Source organism: Pituophis catenifer, unplaced genomic scaffold (genome assembly GCF_029215685.1).
Source record: "Pituophis catenifer annectens isolate HBS135680 unplaced genomic scaffold, rPitCat1.0.hap2 SCAF_1, whole genome shotgun sequence".
NCBI classification, from domain to species: Eukaryota; Metazoa; Chordata; class Lepidosauria; order Squamata; family Colubridae; genus Pituophis; species Pituophis catenifer.
The window spans coordinates 102,156,435-102,177,045 of NW_027256881.1; the positions used below are offsets into that span (position 1 = coordinate 102,156,435).

Here is a 20,611-nt window from a genome sequence, read left to right on the forward strand (position 1 = left end):
TTGTGCACTGGTTAACAGCTAAATTAACGTGCAATTTCAGAATGTAAACAGGGCTGTCAAATTCATTATCTCTTGAGAAAATATATAGTTTACTCAATGATAAGGTATCTGATAGTTGGGAGTACTCTGAAGCAGAACAGTGGGATGTTTCAGAAGAAAACCCATGTCTGATGGATTTTAGTTTTTATTGCATGTTTATTTCACTATCTTAGTATCTCTGTTTATTAGTTAAGCTTGGTCATTCTTAAATAGGTGTAGATTAGATATAAATTCTGAGTCGAGAGATCAATATATAACAAATACAACTATTTACCAACGTGGTAGTTTGTTGTGTAGGGATATATACAAAATTTTGAAATTACATTGCATTCAAAATCTGAATCATTTGCAAAATGATCGGAATAGTTGTTATAAACTTGACAGAACTGTTTCAAACTCAAATGGAGTGCTTTCCACTCAGGTGACTTGCATTCAAAGTGAGTTGAACACTTTAAAACTGGATAATAAAATAAAAATGTTGTATGGAACATAGCATTTCATATATATGGAATAGCTTCAACTGATCAATATGAGGCAGTATTGTTTTGTTAGGCATTAGTTGTTTAAAAATAACCAATTACACAGATGTACTACTTATAGAGTGGATGAATTTCCATATGCTAACTTTACATATTTCTAAAGGCATAAATATGTTGCTTACAAATAAACTGTTTGTTTACATAAATAGCATTGATTTATGCAAACAGCGCTTCCTTCTGCACAGAATCCAATAAACCATTTCATTTGTAAAGCAAACTGGCAGCGTTGAGAAGTTTCTGATTTTAAAGACAACAGTATCAGCTGTATCCACAGAAAGGGTATTCTGTTTGTGAAGATACTTTGGATATAGACATGGTTGTGTTTGAAAGACATTGTTCTGATCTCTTGCATAGCTTTTTTTCCTCTGGCTTGTTCCAAATGGAGCACTCTGGTTTGTATGATAAGCTAGCAAATCTTACATACGGCCATCTGTGGTTTTCTGGCAATGCTGATTGGTAGGAGGGGAATTTTGGCTTGCCATGATGCTTGAATGTAATGTTCATGTGGCAGGTCTAGCCAAAAATTCCATTATGAGTGAAGCTAGTAGAAAATACTGATGTATCATAAATGGCCATGTCAATTTAAAAATCTGTAATATATGGCCAACTCGGTTTAATAATAAGTAAATTTGATTGTGAAGTTAAATGTTCAGAAATAAAAAAGCAATAATTGCATCTTTAGCATCTTGCTGTATTTTGCCATTAATTTTAAAACTAAATATGGTATCAGTGACTGGAAGCAAAAGAAAAGAAACAAATATTATTTTTAATTAAACCAATTATTCTCACTCATGTACAAATGCATAACACAATCCAATTAATCGGATGTATTTTTCATGAGGGATATTCTAAATCTCTAGGGTCTCTTTTTATCATTTATTGTAGAAAAGGAACAAAACCATAAATCCAAATTATATTTTTTTTGTTAGGAATTTCCTATGAGCTGGAGAGGGACACTTTTGAGTTTGTCTTGACTCCTGCTTGGAGAAGTTTATGCAATTTTCTTGGCAAGATTTTCAGAAGAATTTTCCTCTTGTCTTATTCCTAGAGCTGAGAGAAGGAGAAAGAGACTGGCCCAAGGATCACCCAGCTGGCTTTATGTCTAGGGTAGAATGCGAACTCACAGTTTTCCAGTCTCTAGTATGCTGCCTTAACTGCTACACCACTGTATCCTGAGCAGTGAATGCTAGCAATAGGGATGCTGCATAGGCTCAGCAGAGAAATAAGATTTGTAATTTAAAATTCAAACAGAGGCTGAATTTACAGAGGCTTTTAATAGATTTTTTTTCAAATAACATAATTTCAATGCCCTCTTCTATGGACAAAGCATAGCTATTCATAGCTATTTCAGGCCATTTTGGGTGAAATTTCAGGAAGCCCATCAATATTGACTACTTCTCATATTCTTCTGCCAGCATGGAGATAAACCATATTTTGTGAGCTTTGGAGGCTCAGTAGAACATCTTATGTCAATTTTTTAAAATAAAAGCTTCTTATGTTATTGAAGATCTCAACAAAGAAGAATAGATCTCATCTTCTGGAGGGTTTATATTATGTTTGTAATTCTGATACCATTCTGATATCCAAATGTTGCTTTACTGATCTTAGAGTTCCTGAGAGAATGACTACATCTATATTAGCAGTTTATTGTATTTTAATTCTAACTAATTTTGATTAATAATTATCTCTTAAGATTGAATTGTGGTTTCTTCCAAAATTAATCCCATGAAATAAACATTAGATTTTAAGTGCTCCATTTAGCTAAATTGCACTGCAGTTTTCACCATAGCGTTAGCAATATATTTCTGTTGTTTGTTATGTATCATATTGAAAACACATTTTAATTTCTACTGCAATATTATAAACTTCATAATAAATTCAGGCCAAATTTTACTTGATGTTTACTTCTATTTTGAAATGAATAATCTTATGTTTCACAAATTCACTGATGAATTTAGTTGTTCCATGTCTTAGGGATGAAAGTATGCTGAAGACATAATACAATCAATATACAGATATAATTATAATTACCATACCATACTGGCACATCTTGGGTCAATAATACATTTTATCTCAAATTCCATTATTTAGATATGTAAGTCGTAACCATTTTTAATTGTTAGTACAACCAAACCCTTTGATCCCGGGGAAAAAAGTATTTGGGGCGTACTGTGAAGAATGAAATCATGATCTAAAATCACTTATAAGATACTAAGGTGAACAAGAAGCCAAATGCAATGTACACCGAAAATAGAATTAACGCTTGAAAAGAAGTATATTGATGCAGTTGAAGCTTATGCCAGAAATAATTTTTCATCAGTTAGTAATACCATTGAGCTTCAGATCATAAGAGAGAGAGAGAGACTCATTTGGCAATTTAATGGTATTTTTTTGGAAAAAAAAAAAAAAAGCTTTTTCAACACCTTCTTGTTACTGTCTCTGCATCCTTTGAAGAAGTGTTCCTGATAGACCTTGGTACCATATGGAATAGTGTTAGATTCTGTGTGAATCAGCTACAGATGTATCATCAGTGGGGGAGAATTGAACTACCGCTATATCAGCAGATGACTGCTGCTACTGCTGGGACCTTGTTGGATCCAAACTAGTATGTTTCAACATCTCTGATTGCTCAGAGGGATTTCTAATGCATTTTTTCTCCCCCCCCCGCTCATTAAACTCATAAAGAACAAAACCCCTTAAAAGTTGTAGTATTGGTTTCTGTACATTTGTAATACGATAACAAAATGACACCCTAATTTTTAAATGAGTACATTCACATACAGTATTATTAAACATAGAGTGCCAGCTGGAAGAGAAGTGACAAGGAAAAGAGGGAAAAACCCAGTATACTAAATTACCTATTTTGGCAATCCTAGTGCCCAGATTGCTTTGTGATGAGAACCTTGGCCAATATGAATGTGAGAATATTTTAGAGATCCAGACTATACAAATCTCGATTACCATGAGATGCCAGCAAAGAGATACAGGAAACCATTTACAAGATTTTGCAGCCCAGATCTGGTGGTCCTGGTTTTTAACAAAAGAAATGTGTGTCCAGCACAAAATACATAGTTCCCTTAAAGCAAACATGCAGTTACATATGTAAATAATGCAAACATATATCATGCTATCTGAAGGGAAAGCTCACTGTTGAGAATATGAATGTCTAGCAAGCTCCAAAATGTAGATATGTCTAGCTATTTCATTTTATTGTAGAAGGTATTCCACACTGGATCGGCTGTGACATTCCACTGAATAGAGATCAAAATTTCCACAATGAAGAGAAGGGCAAGACTCAGCAATATTATCCTCCACATTGGTCATTCTAGGGATGACTAGGAAAAAACTCCAGTCTGGAATCTGGATAGCTGCTGGCAACAGATGTAGACAGTATTGTGCTAAATGGTCCGGGGGTCTGGTTCAGTACAAGGTATGCTAACTTGATATAGGTTCCTGTTCTAAAACATTTGATCCATTTTATGACAACTCCTGGGAAGCTATCAAATTTATGAAAAAGACAGCTTTGAAAAAAAAACTCTACTTCACTGTTTTTCTGTAATATGATACTGTTGCATCTGACCGATGATCATATGAAGCAAGCGCACAGTTCATTGGTCCGCCTGCCAGCATTCTGCAGGCGGGAACTTGGAGCCCCCTGATTGGATAAGCCACTGACAGCTCAAGTATAAAAGAGCTGTCAGTTCGGAGAAATCGGCTCGCTCCCTCACTCGTTAGCATACTGAGAGAGAATCGTGGTTAATAGTTGTTGTTAATAAAGAACTGTGAACTTGTTAACCTGTGTCGCCTCCGTCATTGCCTCTGGCTCTAAACTAGAACACTGGCAACGAAGGATGGGATGTGTTGTATGAGGCGGCAGGTCTAACAAAGTCACTCACATAGAATTATCAATGGAGCTAAGCCACAGCAATGAGACATCGCCCTGCTGAAGTTATCTCAGACGTCCCCCCCCCCAGTAATGGCCACCCTATCTACATTTGCGCCCTTCAATCAGACAACGGAGAACTGGGACTCTTTCCTGGACCATTTCAATTGTTTCCTAGCGCAAATGATTACAAGGGGCTTCCAGGTGAGAGGAGATTAGCTGTGTTTGTCAGCATCTGTGGGCATGATATGTTTGAAACAGCCCGGACACTATTGGCGCCACAAAAGGTGCAAGACGTGCCTTGGGAGACCTTAGTAGCTAAATTAAGAGTCCATTATGCTCCTTTGCCATCGAGAGTAGCCAGATGCCATGCGTTTAGACACAAATATCAGAGAGAGGGAGAAAATATAAGCCAGCACATGGCTGCCTTATGGGCGGCTGCCTTGTACTGTGATTTTAGAGAATATCTAGAGGATATTCTGTTGGATCAATTGATTTGTGGGGTCACTGATATCCGTTTGCAGTGCCGTTTGCTAGCAAAGACGGATGTCACCCTGCAAACTGCCCTAGACGAGGCTACAGGCTCAGAATTATCCACTAAGTCGGTGACAGAGATAAGGAAAGAATTTAACCCCGCAGTAGCCGATAAAGCTGCTGCTATTCACCAAGATGAGGTCGACTCTGACCCATTGTCAGGAGACGAGGAAGACATAAGCCATCTTAAGACAAATATTCATAAAAGCTGGAATTTTGAGGGAAAGAAAGCCTCAGATTCCGTGTATAGGCTGCGGGGGAAATCATCACCGTTCCGATTGCAGGTTTAAAAATGCCGAATGTAGACGTTGTAGGGAAAAGGGGTACCTGGCACGGGTTTGTCGAGTCGCTCAACCAGCAACTGGCAACCCTATGAGACCCACCAGAGAATACAAACAGTGGAATAGGGCAGACAAGAAAGAGGAGGATTGTTTTATCATTTATAGGGAGGCTGGTCAGCCTGAAGCCATAATAGGGCAGGCCAGTGATAACTTGAAGAAAAAAATTTTCCTCTCAGTTTTGATCAAGGATAGATCATGTAAGATGGAAATTGACACCGGGTCCTCTGTGTCAATCATCTTTGGAGCACACTGAATAAACTGGTGCCTTCAATAGTTAAGATTAGGTTGACTTCCTCTCGGCTAAGGCTTTGGGATTACCAGGGTAATTACATACCTATTCTAGGCTATGGTAGATTCAGGATAAATTACAAAAATTTCAGCAGTCGCCTTAAGCTTGTCATTGTGAAAGGTTTGCTGCCCAGACTGCTTGGGTTAGATTGGTTTGATGCTTTAGGGCTAGTGGTGACAGGCATCCATGCCACTGCATCTGACCACTACTTGGATCTCTTACAGGAGTTCTCCGATGTATTCAGTAGTATTCAGTAGTGAACTCTGGAAATATACGGGTAACCCTATCTCCTTTAACCTGGACCCCACTGTGACTCCTTTGCGGCTCAAACCACGAAGGGTTCCTTTCGCCCTCCGTCCGAAAGTGGACCAAGAAATTGATAGGCTGCTGGCGCAAGGAGTGTTGAAACCGGTGGACCATGTGCTCTGGGAGATGCCTATTGTTATTCCAATTAAGGCTGATGGCTCTATACGAATATGCGCTGATTATAAGGCAACGATAAATCGTGCGCTACAGGCAAATCCCTATCCTGTTCCAGTTGTCCAGCACCTCCTTCATTCACTGGGCCATGGCAGCATCTTCGCAAAGCTTGATATGGTGCAAGCCTACCAGCAACTCGAAGTGGACGACACAACCCCGGAGGCGCAGACAATTGTGACCCACTGCGGTGCCTTCAAATGCCACCGCCTACAATTTGGAGTTTGCGTCGCCCCCGGCATATTTCAGAGTCTCATGGAGAGATTATTGCACGGCTTGTTGGAGGTAATCCCCTATTTTGATGACATATTTGTCTCTGCCACCAATGAATCTGAAGTTGTCAGCCAGCTCCGGACCATATTTCTCCGTTTTAGGCAAAATGGACTGCGATTGAAAAGGAATAAATGCTTGCTAGGGGCGCGTCAGGTTGAATTTCTCGGATACCTTGCCGATGCTGACGGTCTCCACCCTACACCTTCGAAGGTGCTGGCCATACAAGGAGTTCCAGCACCGGCAAATAGGACGGAGCTGCAAGCCTTTGTTGGTATCCTGAACTTTTATAATATGTTCCTGCCTCACAAAGCCACAGTTGTGGAGCCACTCCACTGCCTCCTTGACAACCGAACGCCTTGGCACTGGGGTAGGAAGGAAGCAACCACCTTCCAGGCTGTCAAGGCACTGCTCACATCTGATAGCGTCTTAATGCAATATCACAACAATCTCCCATTGACTCTAGTTTGCAACGCATCGCCCTACAGGGTAGGGGCTGTCCTAAGTCACTATCCGTTAGCTATCTAACGGAACAGAAGCCCCCATCGACTATTTTCCAGAACTTTATTGTCGGCCGAGCAGAACTACGGGCAAATCGATAAAGAGGCTTTAGCAGCCGTGGCCAGGGTCAAATGATTTCATGACTACCTGTATGGCCGTTCATTTACACTAATCACCGATCACAAGCCTCTCTTGGGCATTCTGGCTGGAAATCGCCAAACCCCTTTTATCCTGTTGCCAAGAATGATGAGATGGGTGGTGTTCCTGGCGGCCTATAATTACGAACTGGTCTATAGGCCCGGTAAGGCCATGGGCCATGCCAATGCACTAAGCTGTTGCCCCCTCCCTTCACCTGTGGAAGACTCTGCGCCTGCATTGTCTGTTCTTCTCATCGACGACCAGGTCTCTCTGTTGTCGGCTTCCGATGTCGCAAGGTACACTGGTAAAGATTGTGTCCTTCGCCAGGTGGCGGACTGGGTGAAGAGAGGGTGGCCTTTGGGACAAGTGGCTCCCGAATTTCAACCCTACAAAGTCAGGCAGCATGAGATATCAGTTTTGAGAGGCTGCCTACTTTGATGCTCACGTGTCATTGTTCCAGCTGAGCTGCAGTTCCAGGTCCTATTTACCTTGCATGAGGGCCATCCGGACATTGCCCGTATGAAGGCCCTGGCATGCAGCTATTTATGGTGGCCGAAAATAGACGGGGAAATTGGAGATTGGGTTGCCAGTTGCCAGCGATGCCAGGAGACCATAGGCACCCTGCCGACAGCAGCCAACAGGGAATGGGAGACCCCTAAGGCCCCCTGGTCCTGAGTCCATATAGATTTTGCTGGGCCCTTCCAGGGACACTCATTTATGGTTGTAGTAAACACCTACTCGAAGTGGGTCGACGCCGTCTCAATGACCTCAACTATTTCAGAAACTGTTGTTAAGGCATTACGGAAAATCTTCGCTACCCATGGACTGCCAGATGTTTTGGTGTCAGATAACAGCCCGCAGATGATATCAGCTACCTTCCAATACTACTTGGCAAGGCAGGGCTTTTGCCATGCCACAATTGTGCCATTTCATCCAGCCACTAACGGCCTTTGCCAAATGGACCATCTGCTTGGCTAAGGAAGTGCTGATCAAATTAGGCATGGGGGACTGGCAGGCTAAACTGGCTACCTACTTGTTGGCACAGCACACCACGCCGTGCCCTACGACAAACCGTAGCCCCGCAGAACTTCTGATGGGCTGTAGACTCAGAACTGTGTTAGACCGCTTGCACCCAGAGTACTCGCCTGAAAAACCCGTCGATTCTTCGGCTGGGGCACATTACTTCCAGGAAAACAATTGGGTGTACACTCAGAATTATGGGGGAGACCATAGGTGGCTTCCCAGTTGCATAATTGAAGTGACCGGACCCCGTTCGTACCGGGTTCAGTTGGAAGATGGCTGTCTATGGCGGTGACACGTGGATCAACTGAGAAGATGCCACCTGCCTCCACTAGATCCAATCACACGCATGCCTCTTCCCACACTTAAAATAATGGGACCCATCGATAATGAGCAAGACTTTAGTGAGCCACACCTGTACAGTCAAACCGGCACCAATCAAACCGCGTATTTACCTTCTAATATGCTGCCAAGTGGGACAAACAGTTTCCCCATCGACATTGCCAAGCAGTCTCCTGGAGTTCCGGAGGTTGCGCTACTAAGTCCACCTAAATCATCTGATACTACTTAACTGCACAGGTCGGGGAGTAGTCGGAGATGCCCAATTTGCCTAGCTCATTACGCATGCGCAATCCAGGAGGGAAGGAGTGTTGCATCCGGCCGACGATCACGTGAAGCAAGCGCGCAGTTCATTGGTCCGCCTGCCGGCATTCTGCAGGTGGGAATTTGGAGCCCCCTGATTGGATAAACCGCTGACAGCTCGAGTATAAAAGAGCTGTCAGTTCGGAGAAATCGACTCACTCCCTCAGTCATTAGCATACTGAGAGAGAGTCGCGGTTAATTATTGTTGTTAATAAAGAGCTGTTAATTGTTAACCTGCCTCGCCTCCATCATTGCTGCTGGTTCTAAACTAGAACAGATACTAATCCACAGAGAACACACACAAAAGGACTTCTGGGAAATAATGGTGAACTGAAAGCTAAAACTGAAACTAAACTAAATTAAACTGCATTAAAAGCGTAGCCAGCGACCATAGCAGAATGAAGAGCCAGTGAGTAAATTGGCTTCATAATTCCTCTCTGGACAAAGAGATGACTTGAGATCATCCACAAGTGCTCCATACAGTTGCTCCTCACAAAGAGGCTGCGGTTTAAAACTCTGGAAGAAGAGTTTAAGAATACAGAGTTTGCAACCTTTCTTTTGTAATCACTTTCAGAAGTTGCTTGTTCACTGACTTTTAGCTAATAGGAACCTTTGGTTTGAGATTGGGAATACCTACTTCTGACTCTGTGATTCAACTGGTAAAATTGAACTCCAAAGATTTTTTTTTTTGGACATTTGTTTCATAATGAATAAGAAACGTAAGTGGGAGAATAGAGAAAAGGAAATTAATCTCTGGCCTTGTCCTGCCAGCAGTAAGGGAATTTTTCATGGAGAGTGAGTCCTGGATCTGTTATTTGCAATGTTCATTCATACTAAGCCACAACAATGAAAATAGCTGCATCTGGTGAATCTGAGGTAAAAGGAACTGCTTCAAGTAAGGTAGAAGGTACCCTTTTATATATTACTTTAAAACCCTGTATTTCAGGCTCAAATAAAATGATAATAATATGAACATTATTAGAAAATGAATATATAATTATATTTCTGCTAAAAGGGAAAATCAATATGTATCTTCCGATAATTCACATAACTTTTTCTAAAGAGCTACAAGAGTTGACTTGAGTTAGCATTGTCAAACACCAGTGTGTGTGTGTGTGTATTCCTTCATCCAATCTTACTCTGAATACTAAACTCCTTACTTGAATATATTTCCCACCCATTCAGCATATAAGCAGAAGCTAAATCTCCCCTTGAGAGCATTCAGCTTTCTACATTATAGTTTTTAATGCTGTTTTTATTAAGAGAAAAGTAATAAATTTGAACATGATTGCTTCTACGCCTGCAATAAATGCTTGAGTGCCAGTCAGCAATCTCTCTCAGAAGCAGCTAATAGAAACGATTGAAATATCTTTGATCACTCTCAGTTTGAAATGACAGAAATCAGTAATATAGTTCATGCTCTGTGATATAACTTATCTTCATTTTTTTTGTAGTCAGTTTTTAAGGAAAAAAGAAATATAACACATTCCTTGACTAACTGTTCAGTGTGAACCAAAGCTGACTAAATAAACTTAGCTTGTATATAAATTTAAATAATACGATAAACCAAGGACTCCATAGAATAAAATTGTCCAATCTTCTAATAGTTGAATGCTACATATTACGATCTTTTTGGGGCAAGATCCAGCCAGCGTTAAATAATTATCACTTCTCCAATCGAGTGAATACAAAACTCAAAACTCTCAGACTCTTCAGCCGGTATTATATAGACTTGGGGATAATGGCAGCTGAAATTTAGCAGACCTTCAGAGTGTTAGGTAGCGGAAAGCTGACTAAATATATCTTCTTTAAAATTGATGGCTGCCTGCTCTCAGTACCTAGATATTGAAATTCTAAGAGTTCAATCAGTGATCTTTGTAAATTGTACTTTGAGATAACAGGAAGTAATTCTGGAATCGTTTGAATGCAAAACGTGTTCCACCACTGGGAAATGGTACTTCCTTAGCTAATCGTTCATAATTGCTATATGTTCAGTGATAACTAATAATTATATCTTGATGCTATGAGTAATACGATTGTTCATGATACCAGACAGGTTCTCATGTCCAATAATTTCCATATATGGCTTGCATCCTATGGTTTGCTTTCAAGATAACCACAGCTGGTCTATTGCAGATTTGAACCCAAAATAGTTAGAATTACCCAGTGGTGAAATGTAAAATTTGTTACTACCGGTTCTGTGGGCGTGGCTTGGTGGTCGGGGTAATGTGACTGAGTGGGCATGGCTAACTTTTTTTTTCTTTTAAAACCATATTTTCTACAACTACTTCGGCCAAAGAGGTTGTGTAAAAAAAATGCTTTTAAAAGCTTTTGATGATCCCAGCTGAGCCACGGGATCATCAGAGGCTTTTTTTTTTAATTTTTAAAAGCATTTTTTCTACAACTTCTTCGGCCGAAAAAATGCTTTTAAAAATAAAAAAAAACAGCCTCTGTTGATCAGCTGGGCATGGGGGGGGAGGGGCAAGGATATTTGCTACCGGTTCTCCGAACCACCCGCTGCCATCGCTACCGGATCGGGCGATCCGGTCTGAACGGGGATCATTGCACCCCTGGAATTACCTCAAGTTATTACTTCTGACAACCCAGCACTGGCAGGCTTTGATTTTAAGCTAGTGTGTCTACTTGTTTGTTCTGTTCTAAATAAATGGCACTGAAGAATTCTGTTCTTCTGCATCTTGCTGATATGACTCTCTTAATTTCTCTTCGTAGCTATAATGAAGAAATAGTAATTGAACTTATCTTCTAAACTAAGTGCAATTAATTTTATATTCCAGAATAGCAAAAATAGGTATCACACACACAAAATGGACACCCCTAACTAATACATATTCTGTGAACAGCCACAGTTAATTGCATACTAACGTTTCTAGATGGATACCCAAGTACAGGTAGTCCTTGACTTCCACCAGTTCATTTAGTGACCTTTTGAAGTTACAACAACACTGAAAACAGTGACTTACGACCATTTTTCACACTTACGATCATTGCAGCATCTCCATGGTCACATGATTTACATTCAGATGCTTGACAATTGACTCACATTTATGATAGTTGCAGTGTCCCAGAGACATGTGATCCCCTTTTGCAATCTTCTGACAAGTCAATGAGGAAACTAGATTCATTTAACACCCATGTTACTAATTTAAGAACTGCAGTGATTCACTTAACAAATGTGTTGAGAAAAGTCGTAAAATGGGGCAAAACTCACTTAACAAATTTCTCACTTAATATAAATTTTGGGCCTAATTGCTGTCGTAAGCCGAGGACTACCTATATGGTGGGGAAACTGCAATTATTGATCTAAATGATGGGCAAATGTCTGTAGCCCACCTGATATGGAAGAAAAATGGACTATAGCTCTAAGAGATTCAAAGTTAAACTAGTCAAATTGGATTTCATTTGAATTAAACAAATTTTGTTGTTTGGCAAGTTATTTATTTTGTTTGTTTTTATTTAAAAGAACTATATCCTACCTTTCTTCCTGGAGCTAACGTACTGTTTTTCAATGTTTTCATTATAATAATCTTGTGAGGTAAGTTTGGCTGGGAGAGAGCAGCAACAGGCCCATAGTCAATCAGTTGCTAATGATGGTTCTGTATCTGCATCTCCCTGTCCTGGTTCAGCATTTTTAGCCGAAATGCTATTTTTCAGATAAAACCAGTATGTTTTGCTAAGTAGGAATCAGATGTGACTCATCATGCAACTGAGTCAGTAGCCAAAGTTATGGAAACTTTCATTTTTCTACTTTGACATGTTTGGCTCTGTTCCTGGAATAATACTGGAAATCAGGGCTGGAATGAGAACAGAATTACTAAACAATATAACTGAGAATATACTGGACAGCCAGCAACTGCAAAAACTTTGTACAGCAGCATACAAATTTGAAGTTGAAGAAATTGTGCTTCGCCCCCTCCTGCTGTTGGTTGTTATGACTCTCTCACACCATAACTGAGGATCACCAGTCTTTCAGATAGAAAGAATATACCATGGCCTACACCCAGGGCCTTTTCACTGCTTGTCTGTATCACCAGCACTTCCTCATCAGTGCCTCATCAGGTGGCATCTTTGACTTTAACGTTGCCATTATTGGCTGTTCATGCACTGCCTAATTCTTAGATCAAGACATTATATTATCTATTTTTCTCGATCATTGGAAGCCCTGCTCCATTTTTTGGAGGTCTTATCACATTCAGGACATTTTTTTTAAATCAGGACATACAGCATTTGTTTTCCTTAGGACATTTATTTATTTATTTACTTACTTACTCATTTATTATTTATTTATTTATGGCCTTCCAGAGTCTATCTGAAGTTTATGATCTGTTTCTTTCCCTACTCCCACTACCCCAATCTCGTGAGCTGGTCAAATAACTAGGTTCCACATGAACAAGAGTAACAGCAGCAGCCTATCTCTGAGGTATTCCTCTACCAGAGTTTGGGTGGGTCCCAGGGGCTTGGCTATAAATCTTCCATACTGTAACTTGTATATTTGCTCCCAGTTTGATGCTGCCTTTAGAAGAACTGTTCTCTCTTTCATTAACTCATGAGAACCAGACCTATTCCAGGTAAGAAAATTGCTATGCATCCATGTATCTGAATCACAGCACATTTAAGAAAAAAACTGGGTACTTACCCATAGCTGAAGGAGTTTAAGTGATCATCTGTGAATTCACACAATTGTCTTCCTACGCTGCTTGGTCTCATTGACCTTACCATTGAAGAGGTCAGCAGAACTCATGCTAATTCATGTGGTTTGCATAGGGAAATAAGAGTTCTGCAAACTCTACAAAATTTCATTTCATTTCATTTCATTTCATTTATTGGATTTGTATACCGCCCTACTCCCGAAGGACTCAGGGCGGTGAACAGCTACAGAATAAAACACATAAATACAAAATTTTAAAACAGAATAAAACCGAATTAAACAATTTGGCCGAGACAAATTTAAAACACCCAATAATTTTAAAAATTATTTCAAACTTCAATTTCAAACAAAGTCTTCTGCAGAAAAATAAACCAATGTGTAAATGACACTCGGGAAACTGCAGATACACATGTCATGCTGGCAAGAATTTGAGTCTATTTGTTTCTATTTTCAATGAATAGAAATGGGAGAGAAAGAAATGGAACAGATGTTTAGTATGTCTTGTAGATCAGAACCATAACTGTAGTGAGCTTTGTAAAATTTGTGTTGAGTAACAACAACTACTGTGCCATGATCAACATCCCATGCAGATTTTAATGATTCAAAACATGCATTGATGGGGAGATATTTAAGGAGATATAACTCCTTAAATGCTGCTACTATACAGAAAAGTGTGTTCTGATGAAACTGATCTGTATTAAACCAGCTTTGGTTTTACCTAGTGAGTTTATTTACATAACATACTTTCTATCTGCTAATGGAAAACATTAGTCTTGATTTAGTTCATTGGCCCCTAGAGTAGAACTTATATTGCCATGATAGGAAGTAATGGTAGGGAAAAAAAATGTCTTTAGGTAGATGAAACTTCCTGTAAAATCGTTAGACATAAGGCAGTATTTATTTCAGCAGTTTAATACTAATCTTATAATTCACATACTTACTGAATATCTGATACATTACTGCCTTGAGCTGCATTACCAATATGTATATGGGCCATATCAAATTCTCTATTTCCAAGAAGGCTGAAAAGTATTGTCCCAGACAGATGTCATTGTGAAGGTCTTTTTCTTCCATTTACTTATGACCAGGGAACTTGGATCTAGGCAAAACAGATAGTAAATGAGGAAGAGTTTTGTTTTCAAGAAATATTTTCAGAAATTTTGAGCCATAGATCACTGATTTTAAGGTATTTTGTGCACAATCCATAAATTAACCCTTTCTGGGCCAGGGAACAGTTTGCAGCTTTGAATATCCACCAACTGATTTATGTCTACCTTTTGTGAATGAGTAAACTAAACTTAAAGAGATCATTCCCTTTTGAAAAGACAGCCTAGAGATGTATGCCAAAGTTTTTTTAAAAATATGATAGGATATTAAAATAATTAAAACAACAAATCATAAGTAGTGATAAAGTATTAATCCCTACAGTGTCATTTACAGTTTTGCTATAAAATATCATAATTCTTGATTATACACTATTAGGAATATCTAATGGACTGTAATAATAAGTCCATAGAGGCTCTTTATTGCAGATGCTTGCCCTCTGTTCATGACAGAACAGGGATTAACATGCCAACTGACATCGTTTAAAGTCCAAAAGGAGGTTACCAAGGAAGAAGAATCAGAAACCTAATAGACTCACTGAGGATTTCTCTGTAAAAGGATAAGTAATGATTCCCTAAAAACAGTTTATCCAGAATTATCTATCACCATTTAAATGTGTAGCTTCAAAAGAAGTTTTATGTGTGTTCCCGCATAATTATGGAATCACACAACAGTGAGATTCAACTTAACACAGGTTAATTTATCTTGAGCCAAGGACAAATTTATATAACCCTAAAATGCTTCTAAGATATTTTTTTTCCTGACATTTGTATATTCGTCAACGTTTTTGTCCTGAGAGTAAAAACTTGAAAATTGTTGCTGCAATCTCAGATAATCCTGTATACTAAAACCAACCAAAATTTAGCATCATCCATGCTGACCAGCAACAGCTTTTTAATAATTCCCAGAGGAGGTCTTCTCAGGCACTGGACAAGCCTGGGATTGAATTTGTACTCTTCTGCATCTGAATGATATGTTCTACCACTGAGTTACTACCCATTTCCGAAGATTATTTGTCCAGAAATTGAACCAAAGCCTGGGTAGTTCTTGTGTTACATCTTAAGCACCAGGCCTTTAAATAATGTATAATTTCTTGTCAAACAACACAAACAAAAATCACCTGACTTCGCTTTAGAGAGTGCTTTATAAGGGAGTTAAATTTGGGGAGGACAAAGTTAACCTTTGAAAATGAAAGCACTTGCCAATCAAAATAAGGGCTCTTATGGGTGAAGGCATAGTTGTATCATTTAGAATTTAACTTGCCAGTAAGTTAATAAGGCAGTAGGCATTTGATAGGACCTCTATTACTCATTCGTAGGAAAGCCATACTATAATTGTACAATATATATATTGTACAATATATATATATATTCTTAGGTTCTTCTACAAATTTATTCTTTCCAAATCACTATAGCATGGAATTTGCTTCCATGTGTGTTGATTAAAGTAAAGGATCATTCTCTGGGTCAAGTTCTGTCTAGAGTTTCAGAGAAGGGGGAGCTCTGGCTATTCACAGCTAGGTGCATTGTTAAAGCTCATACTATCACTTTGACATTTAGAGGTAGGACTCAGTGTCTTTGTAAATTCTTCTTCTTCATATTACTGCCATGTCTCTGGGCTCCAACCGTTTCACAAACCATAATATTTTTTAGTGAGTGATTGATCTGTATTATGTGTCTCGGCCATCAGAGGAATCTTGAGATGTTGCTTGTATAAAACGTAATACAATCTGACACTGAGTGTTTGGTTACAGGCTTTCATAGACCCATTGGCGATACACAATCCTCCTGGATTTGGGCATAAGGCTTATCTGATACCTTCCCAAAAAGTCCCTCATTTTCTCCGTTCCCCACTTAAATAACTCAACACATCTGGGTTAACACTGTAGGATCATTGTCCTTTCAGTTCTCCTGCAGCTCAGATTGCTACAATATTTCCTTAAGTATCTGATTACTGAAAGGGCAAGACAAATTTTCTCTCTGAAAAGGAGGCTGTTCTTAAAGAGACTTAGAAATTAATTCCCGTACATCATTTAAAAAAAAGATTAATTGTTTCCATTTGCAAAGGTGTCTTGCTAAGCATGTTTGTTTAAGAGATCAAAAGCATACTGCTGTCCATGTTTACTCAGGAGTAAACCATATAAAGCTCAATGTGGCTTTCTTTCATACCTAAAGGAATATAGGATTTTAATCTAAACATAATAGAGTGGGGGAAGGCGTATATATGAAGCTATAATGGTCATCAAGAATGTTAAGAGGTTTATAGAAGTAACATTTGGGCCTTTATTTTCCATACTGGCTTCAGTTACAAGAATGATAAAAACCTGAAACAGAATACTCTTAATTCAATAATAAATGGACACCATTTTAGGCAAGAGGGAGGGAGAATTTGATATAGATCCATATACCTAGGAAATTAATCATGGAAGAATAAACCTATAGCAGGCAGGATAGCCGTAAGGTAGATATATATTAAATATATTACTCTGAATCCTCCAATACTATTCTAGCAAAAGGGGTTCGTAATCAGAGCTCCAATTTCTTATACTATTTCCAGTGAGACCATAATCTAGCTGAAACTATGTTTGGTTTTTTATTTTGGATTCTATTCAGTTTTTAATGGGAACATCTGAGAACCTTAAAGATAATAGTTTGCTGAATAACAATTCCATGTTGGCAAAAGTTTTTTATGCACAAGTCACTGTCATTTCTGGGATAGGCTGCTAAATGCAAATACAGTGTGTCCAGTATATGAAATGAGTTATAAAGATAAACTGCTTTGCGTTTAAAAACAAACGTATTAGGTATAAAAGGCTGAATTTTTAATAGTTCCCAGAAGGTTGCTCTGATCTCTGTATGCCTGGTAGCTTATTTAATTTATATTTTAATATAGTGGGTTTCTAACTTTGTAGTACCACAACCCACTAATGTGAAAGATGAATTTGTGCAAAACTCCCCCATGAATAAAACTAATGCTTTATTGGTTTGGGCAAGAAATAAGTATACTGTTTTTAATAATTAAATTTTAATCTGTACATCATACAGCCTTGTAATATAGCAGCTGCCCACTTTGAGCTTGTTCAGACAAAATAAGGAACCAACATAGGGTGGGTTTTGACAGTATTCCCATTTTGTCTGCACAAAGCCTGATTTTGTTTTTTTTTTAACCTCTAAATTGCTTATAGTCCCGGGGGGGGGGGGAGGTGTTTCAACTTACAATTTGAGAACTCTTCACTTTAATCAATTAAAAAAAATCAGTGCTTTGTTTTTTTAAAATTAACTTGAAATGGTGTGTGTGTGTGTGTGTGTGTGTGTGTGTGTGTGTATATATATATATATATATATATATATATATTAAAATAAATAAAATATGTGCCTTCAAGATACAGATATTTTTTTATTTAAGCCATCCTGTATTCTTAGTTTAGCATCCTTTAGTAACTGTGTAATTATCTTGCTGGAAACTTGTTCTTTTTCTTTCAGGTGGTAGAGATAATGTCAAGTGCCATTGGCGACTTAATACAAGGAATATATTATGAAAATTCAAGCTTGGGAAAGGTAACTCGATAGTTCACAAATGTACTTGTGTTTAAATCACTTTCTTCCTCTTATGTTAAAAAATAAAGCTTGGGTTAATCTGAATCAAAACTTCCTTTCATGTTACAATTATTAGTGCATACCTTTTTCAGAGCCCTGCTCCATCAGTTCAGATGTTCTAATTGTATAAAATATCTCTTTTTCTTGGTATGTTTTGTATTTGTAAATACATGTAGTCCTCCACTTATGACCACAATTTAGCCCAATGTAGTTTCTGTTGCTAAGGAAGTTGTTAAGCAAGTCACACGCCATTTTATGACATTTGTGACATGGTTCTTAAGTAAATCACTGCAGTTCTTAAGTGAATCTGGCTTCCCCCATTGACTTTGCTTGTCAGAAGTTTGTAAATGGTAATCACATCATCATCCTGGGACAGTGTAACTGTCATAAATACATGCCAGTTGCCAAAGCATCCGAATTCTGAGCCGAGGTGGCACAGTGGTTAGAGTGCAGTACTGCAGCTACTGCAGCTGACTGCTAGTTCAGCAGATCAGTGGATCAAATCTCACCGGCTCAAGATTGACTCAACCTGCCATCCTTCCGAGGTGGGTAAAATGAGGACCCAGATTGTTAGGGGGCAATATGCTATTTAGTATACTGTCTTTGGTGTAAGCCGCCCAGAGTCCTTGGAGAGTGGGCGGCATAGAAATATGACTAATGAATAAAATAATAAACAATAAATTCTGATCATATGACCATGTAGATGCTGTTATAAGTGTGAAAAGTAGTCATAACTCACTTTTTTCACTGCTGTTGTAACTTTGGCCACTAAACAAATGATTGTAAATTGAGAACTATTTGTAAAAGGCTGTCTTGTTGGAAGGCCCTTGGGAAGGTTGAAAATAGCATTCACATGACTTAAAAGCGGTTAGAATGCAGTATTGCAGGCTACTTCTGCTGACTGCCAGCTTTCAGCAGTTTCGGCAGGTTCAAGGTTGACTCAGACTTCCATGTTCTGAGGTGAGTAAAATGAGGACCCAGATTATTGTGATTTTATTTTTTTAAATTCTATACTGCCACTGAATAGTGATCAGATGTAGTCAATAGATAACATTTTGTGCCTTCAAGTCAATGTTAGCTCCTAGTGATTGCTTGGATTAGTCTCTGCACTTTTCTTACAAAATTTCAGAAGTGCTTTGCTATTGTCTTTTTCTTAGGGCTCAGACAGACAGTTTTTTTTTTAAAAAAATTTGATTTATATGCCGCCCTTCTCCGGAGACTCAGGGCAGCTTACAATGCGTTAAGCAATAGTCTTCATACTTTTGTATATTTATACAAACTCAGCTTGGGGGCAATATGCTGACTCTGTAAACCGCTTAGAGAGAGTTGTAAAACACTGTGAAGCGGTATATAAGTCTAAGTGCTAGTGCTATTTAACGACTCTTCAAAACCAAACTGGATTTTTTAAAAGCTACATACGACACAACCTCGAAGTTACAACTTCCAGATTCACATCTGGGCACACTTGTGTGATTGCATTTCAGGTGCTTGGCAACTGGCTCACCTTAAAGACCGTTTGCGGTGTCTTGTGGTCATGTAACCAGGGTTTGCAATATTTTTTCCACATTTTCCAACAGAAAATTGCAAAAACCAGCCATTCAGAATGCTGGATTAGTTTAATCATTAGTCATTAGACTGTGGTGATTTGCTTAATGACCATCATAGAAGTCATCATGACATCCAGTCTATTATGTGGTGACTCGCTTAACAACCGTAACAACTTACAACCAAAATTCTATATCAGTGATGGTGAACCCTTTCGGCACCGAGTGCGCCTAGGCCGCAACTCAGAAGAGGAGCTGCCCAGGGTGCATGCACGCACCCGAAAATGAACTTCCGGTTTCAGCCAGCTACTCTTCTGTGTTTCTGGCGCGCATGCGCATGCGACGATCAACTGGCCGGCGTGCATGCTCACACAGGAAAACGGAAGACCAGCTCTTCTAGTTTCCGGCACTGCTGCTGCATGCAAAAAGGCCATCTGATCATCGCGCATGCATGCACGCCAGAAACCCGGAAAAGGAACGGGCGACGCCACACTTACCAGGCGACATGGCTCCATGTGCCACTTTGGGTACATGTGCCATAGGTTCGCCATCACAGTTTTATATGGTATACTTTTATCTTTGTAGTACGTGTCAAAGCCCTTTCAGACAAAGCTAGATTTCTTGATGTGTTTCTGTAATTGTCTGAAAAAGAATAGAGAAAAGATTGTGTGGTAAAAGACAGAACAGAACGAAGGTCGGCTTGCAGCTGGAGTTTACTTCTAAATAATAGTGTAATTAGAGAAAGTTGTGCTCTTATTATCTATCTTGATTTCATTTTTCTTTCTCCTTTCACATTTAATTTTCCCTTTAAGGTATATTTCATGATATAAGGATGGGGCTCTCTTTTTTTCCTCATTTAAACTGTGGAATTTGAATAAAATATAATGCATTTTACGGGTCCATTTATTCTAACCCTTTTTATCACAAACATCAAAGGCATATATTAATAGACCAATAAAATATGTCCTGTCATGTCCAACAAGAAGTAAGACATCTGCTAAGTGAGACATCAATCACATGCAAGATGT

At 38.9% G+C, this 20,611-nt stretch overlaps 1 protein-coding gene across 1 annotated transcript in view; it reads left to right on the top strand.

The window, feature by feature from the left end:
- PDSS2 (decaprenyl diphosphate synthase subunit 2) overlaps positions 1–20,611 on the top strand; it is an 82,157-nt gene that overhangs the window by 33,334 nt on the left and 28,212 nt on the right. The window contains 1 exon segment of the mRNA XM_070953613.1: positions 17,926–18,000. Coding sequence (XP_070809714.1) covers positions 17,926–18,000 — 75 coding nt within the window.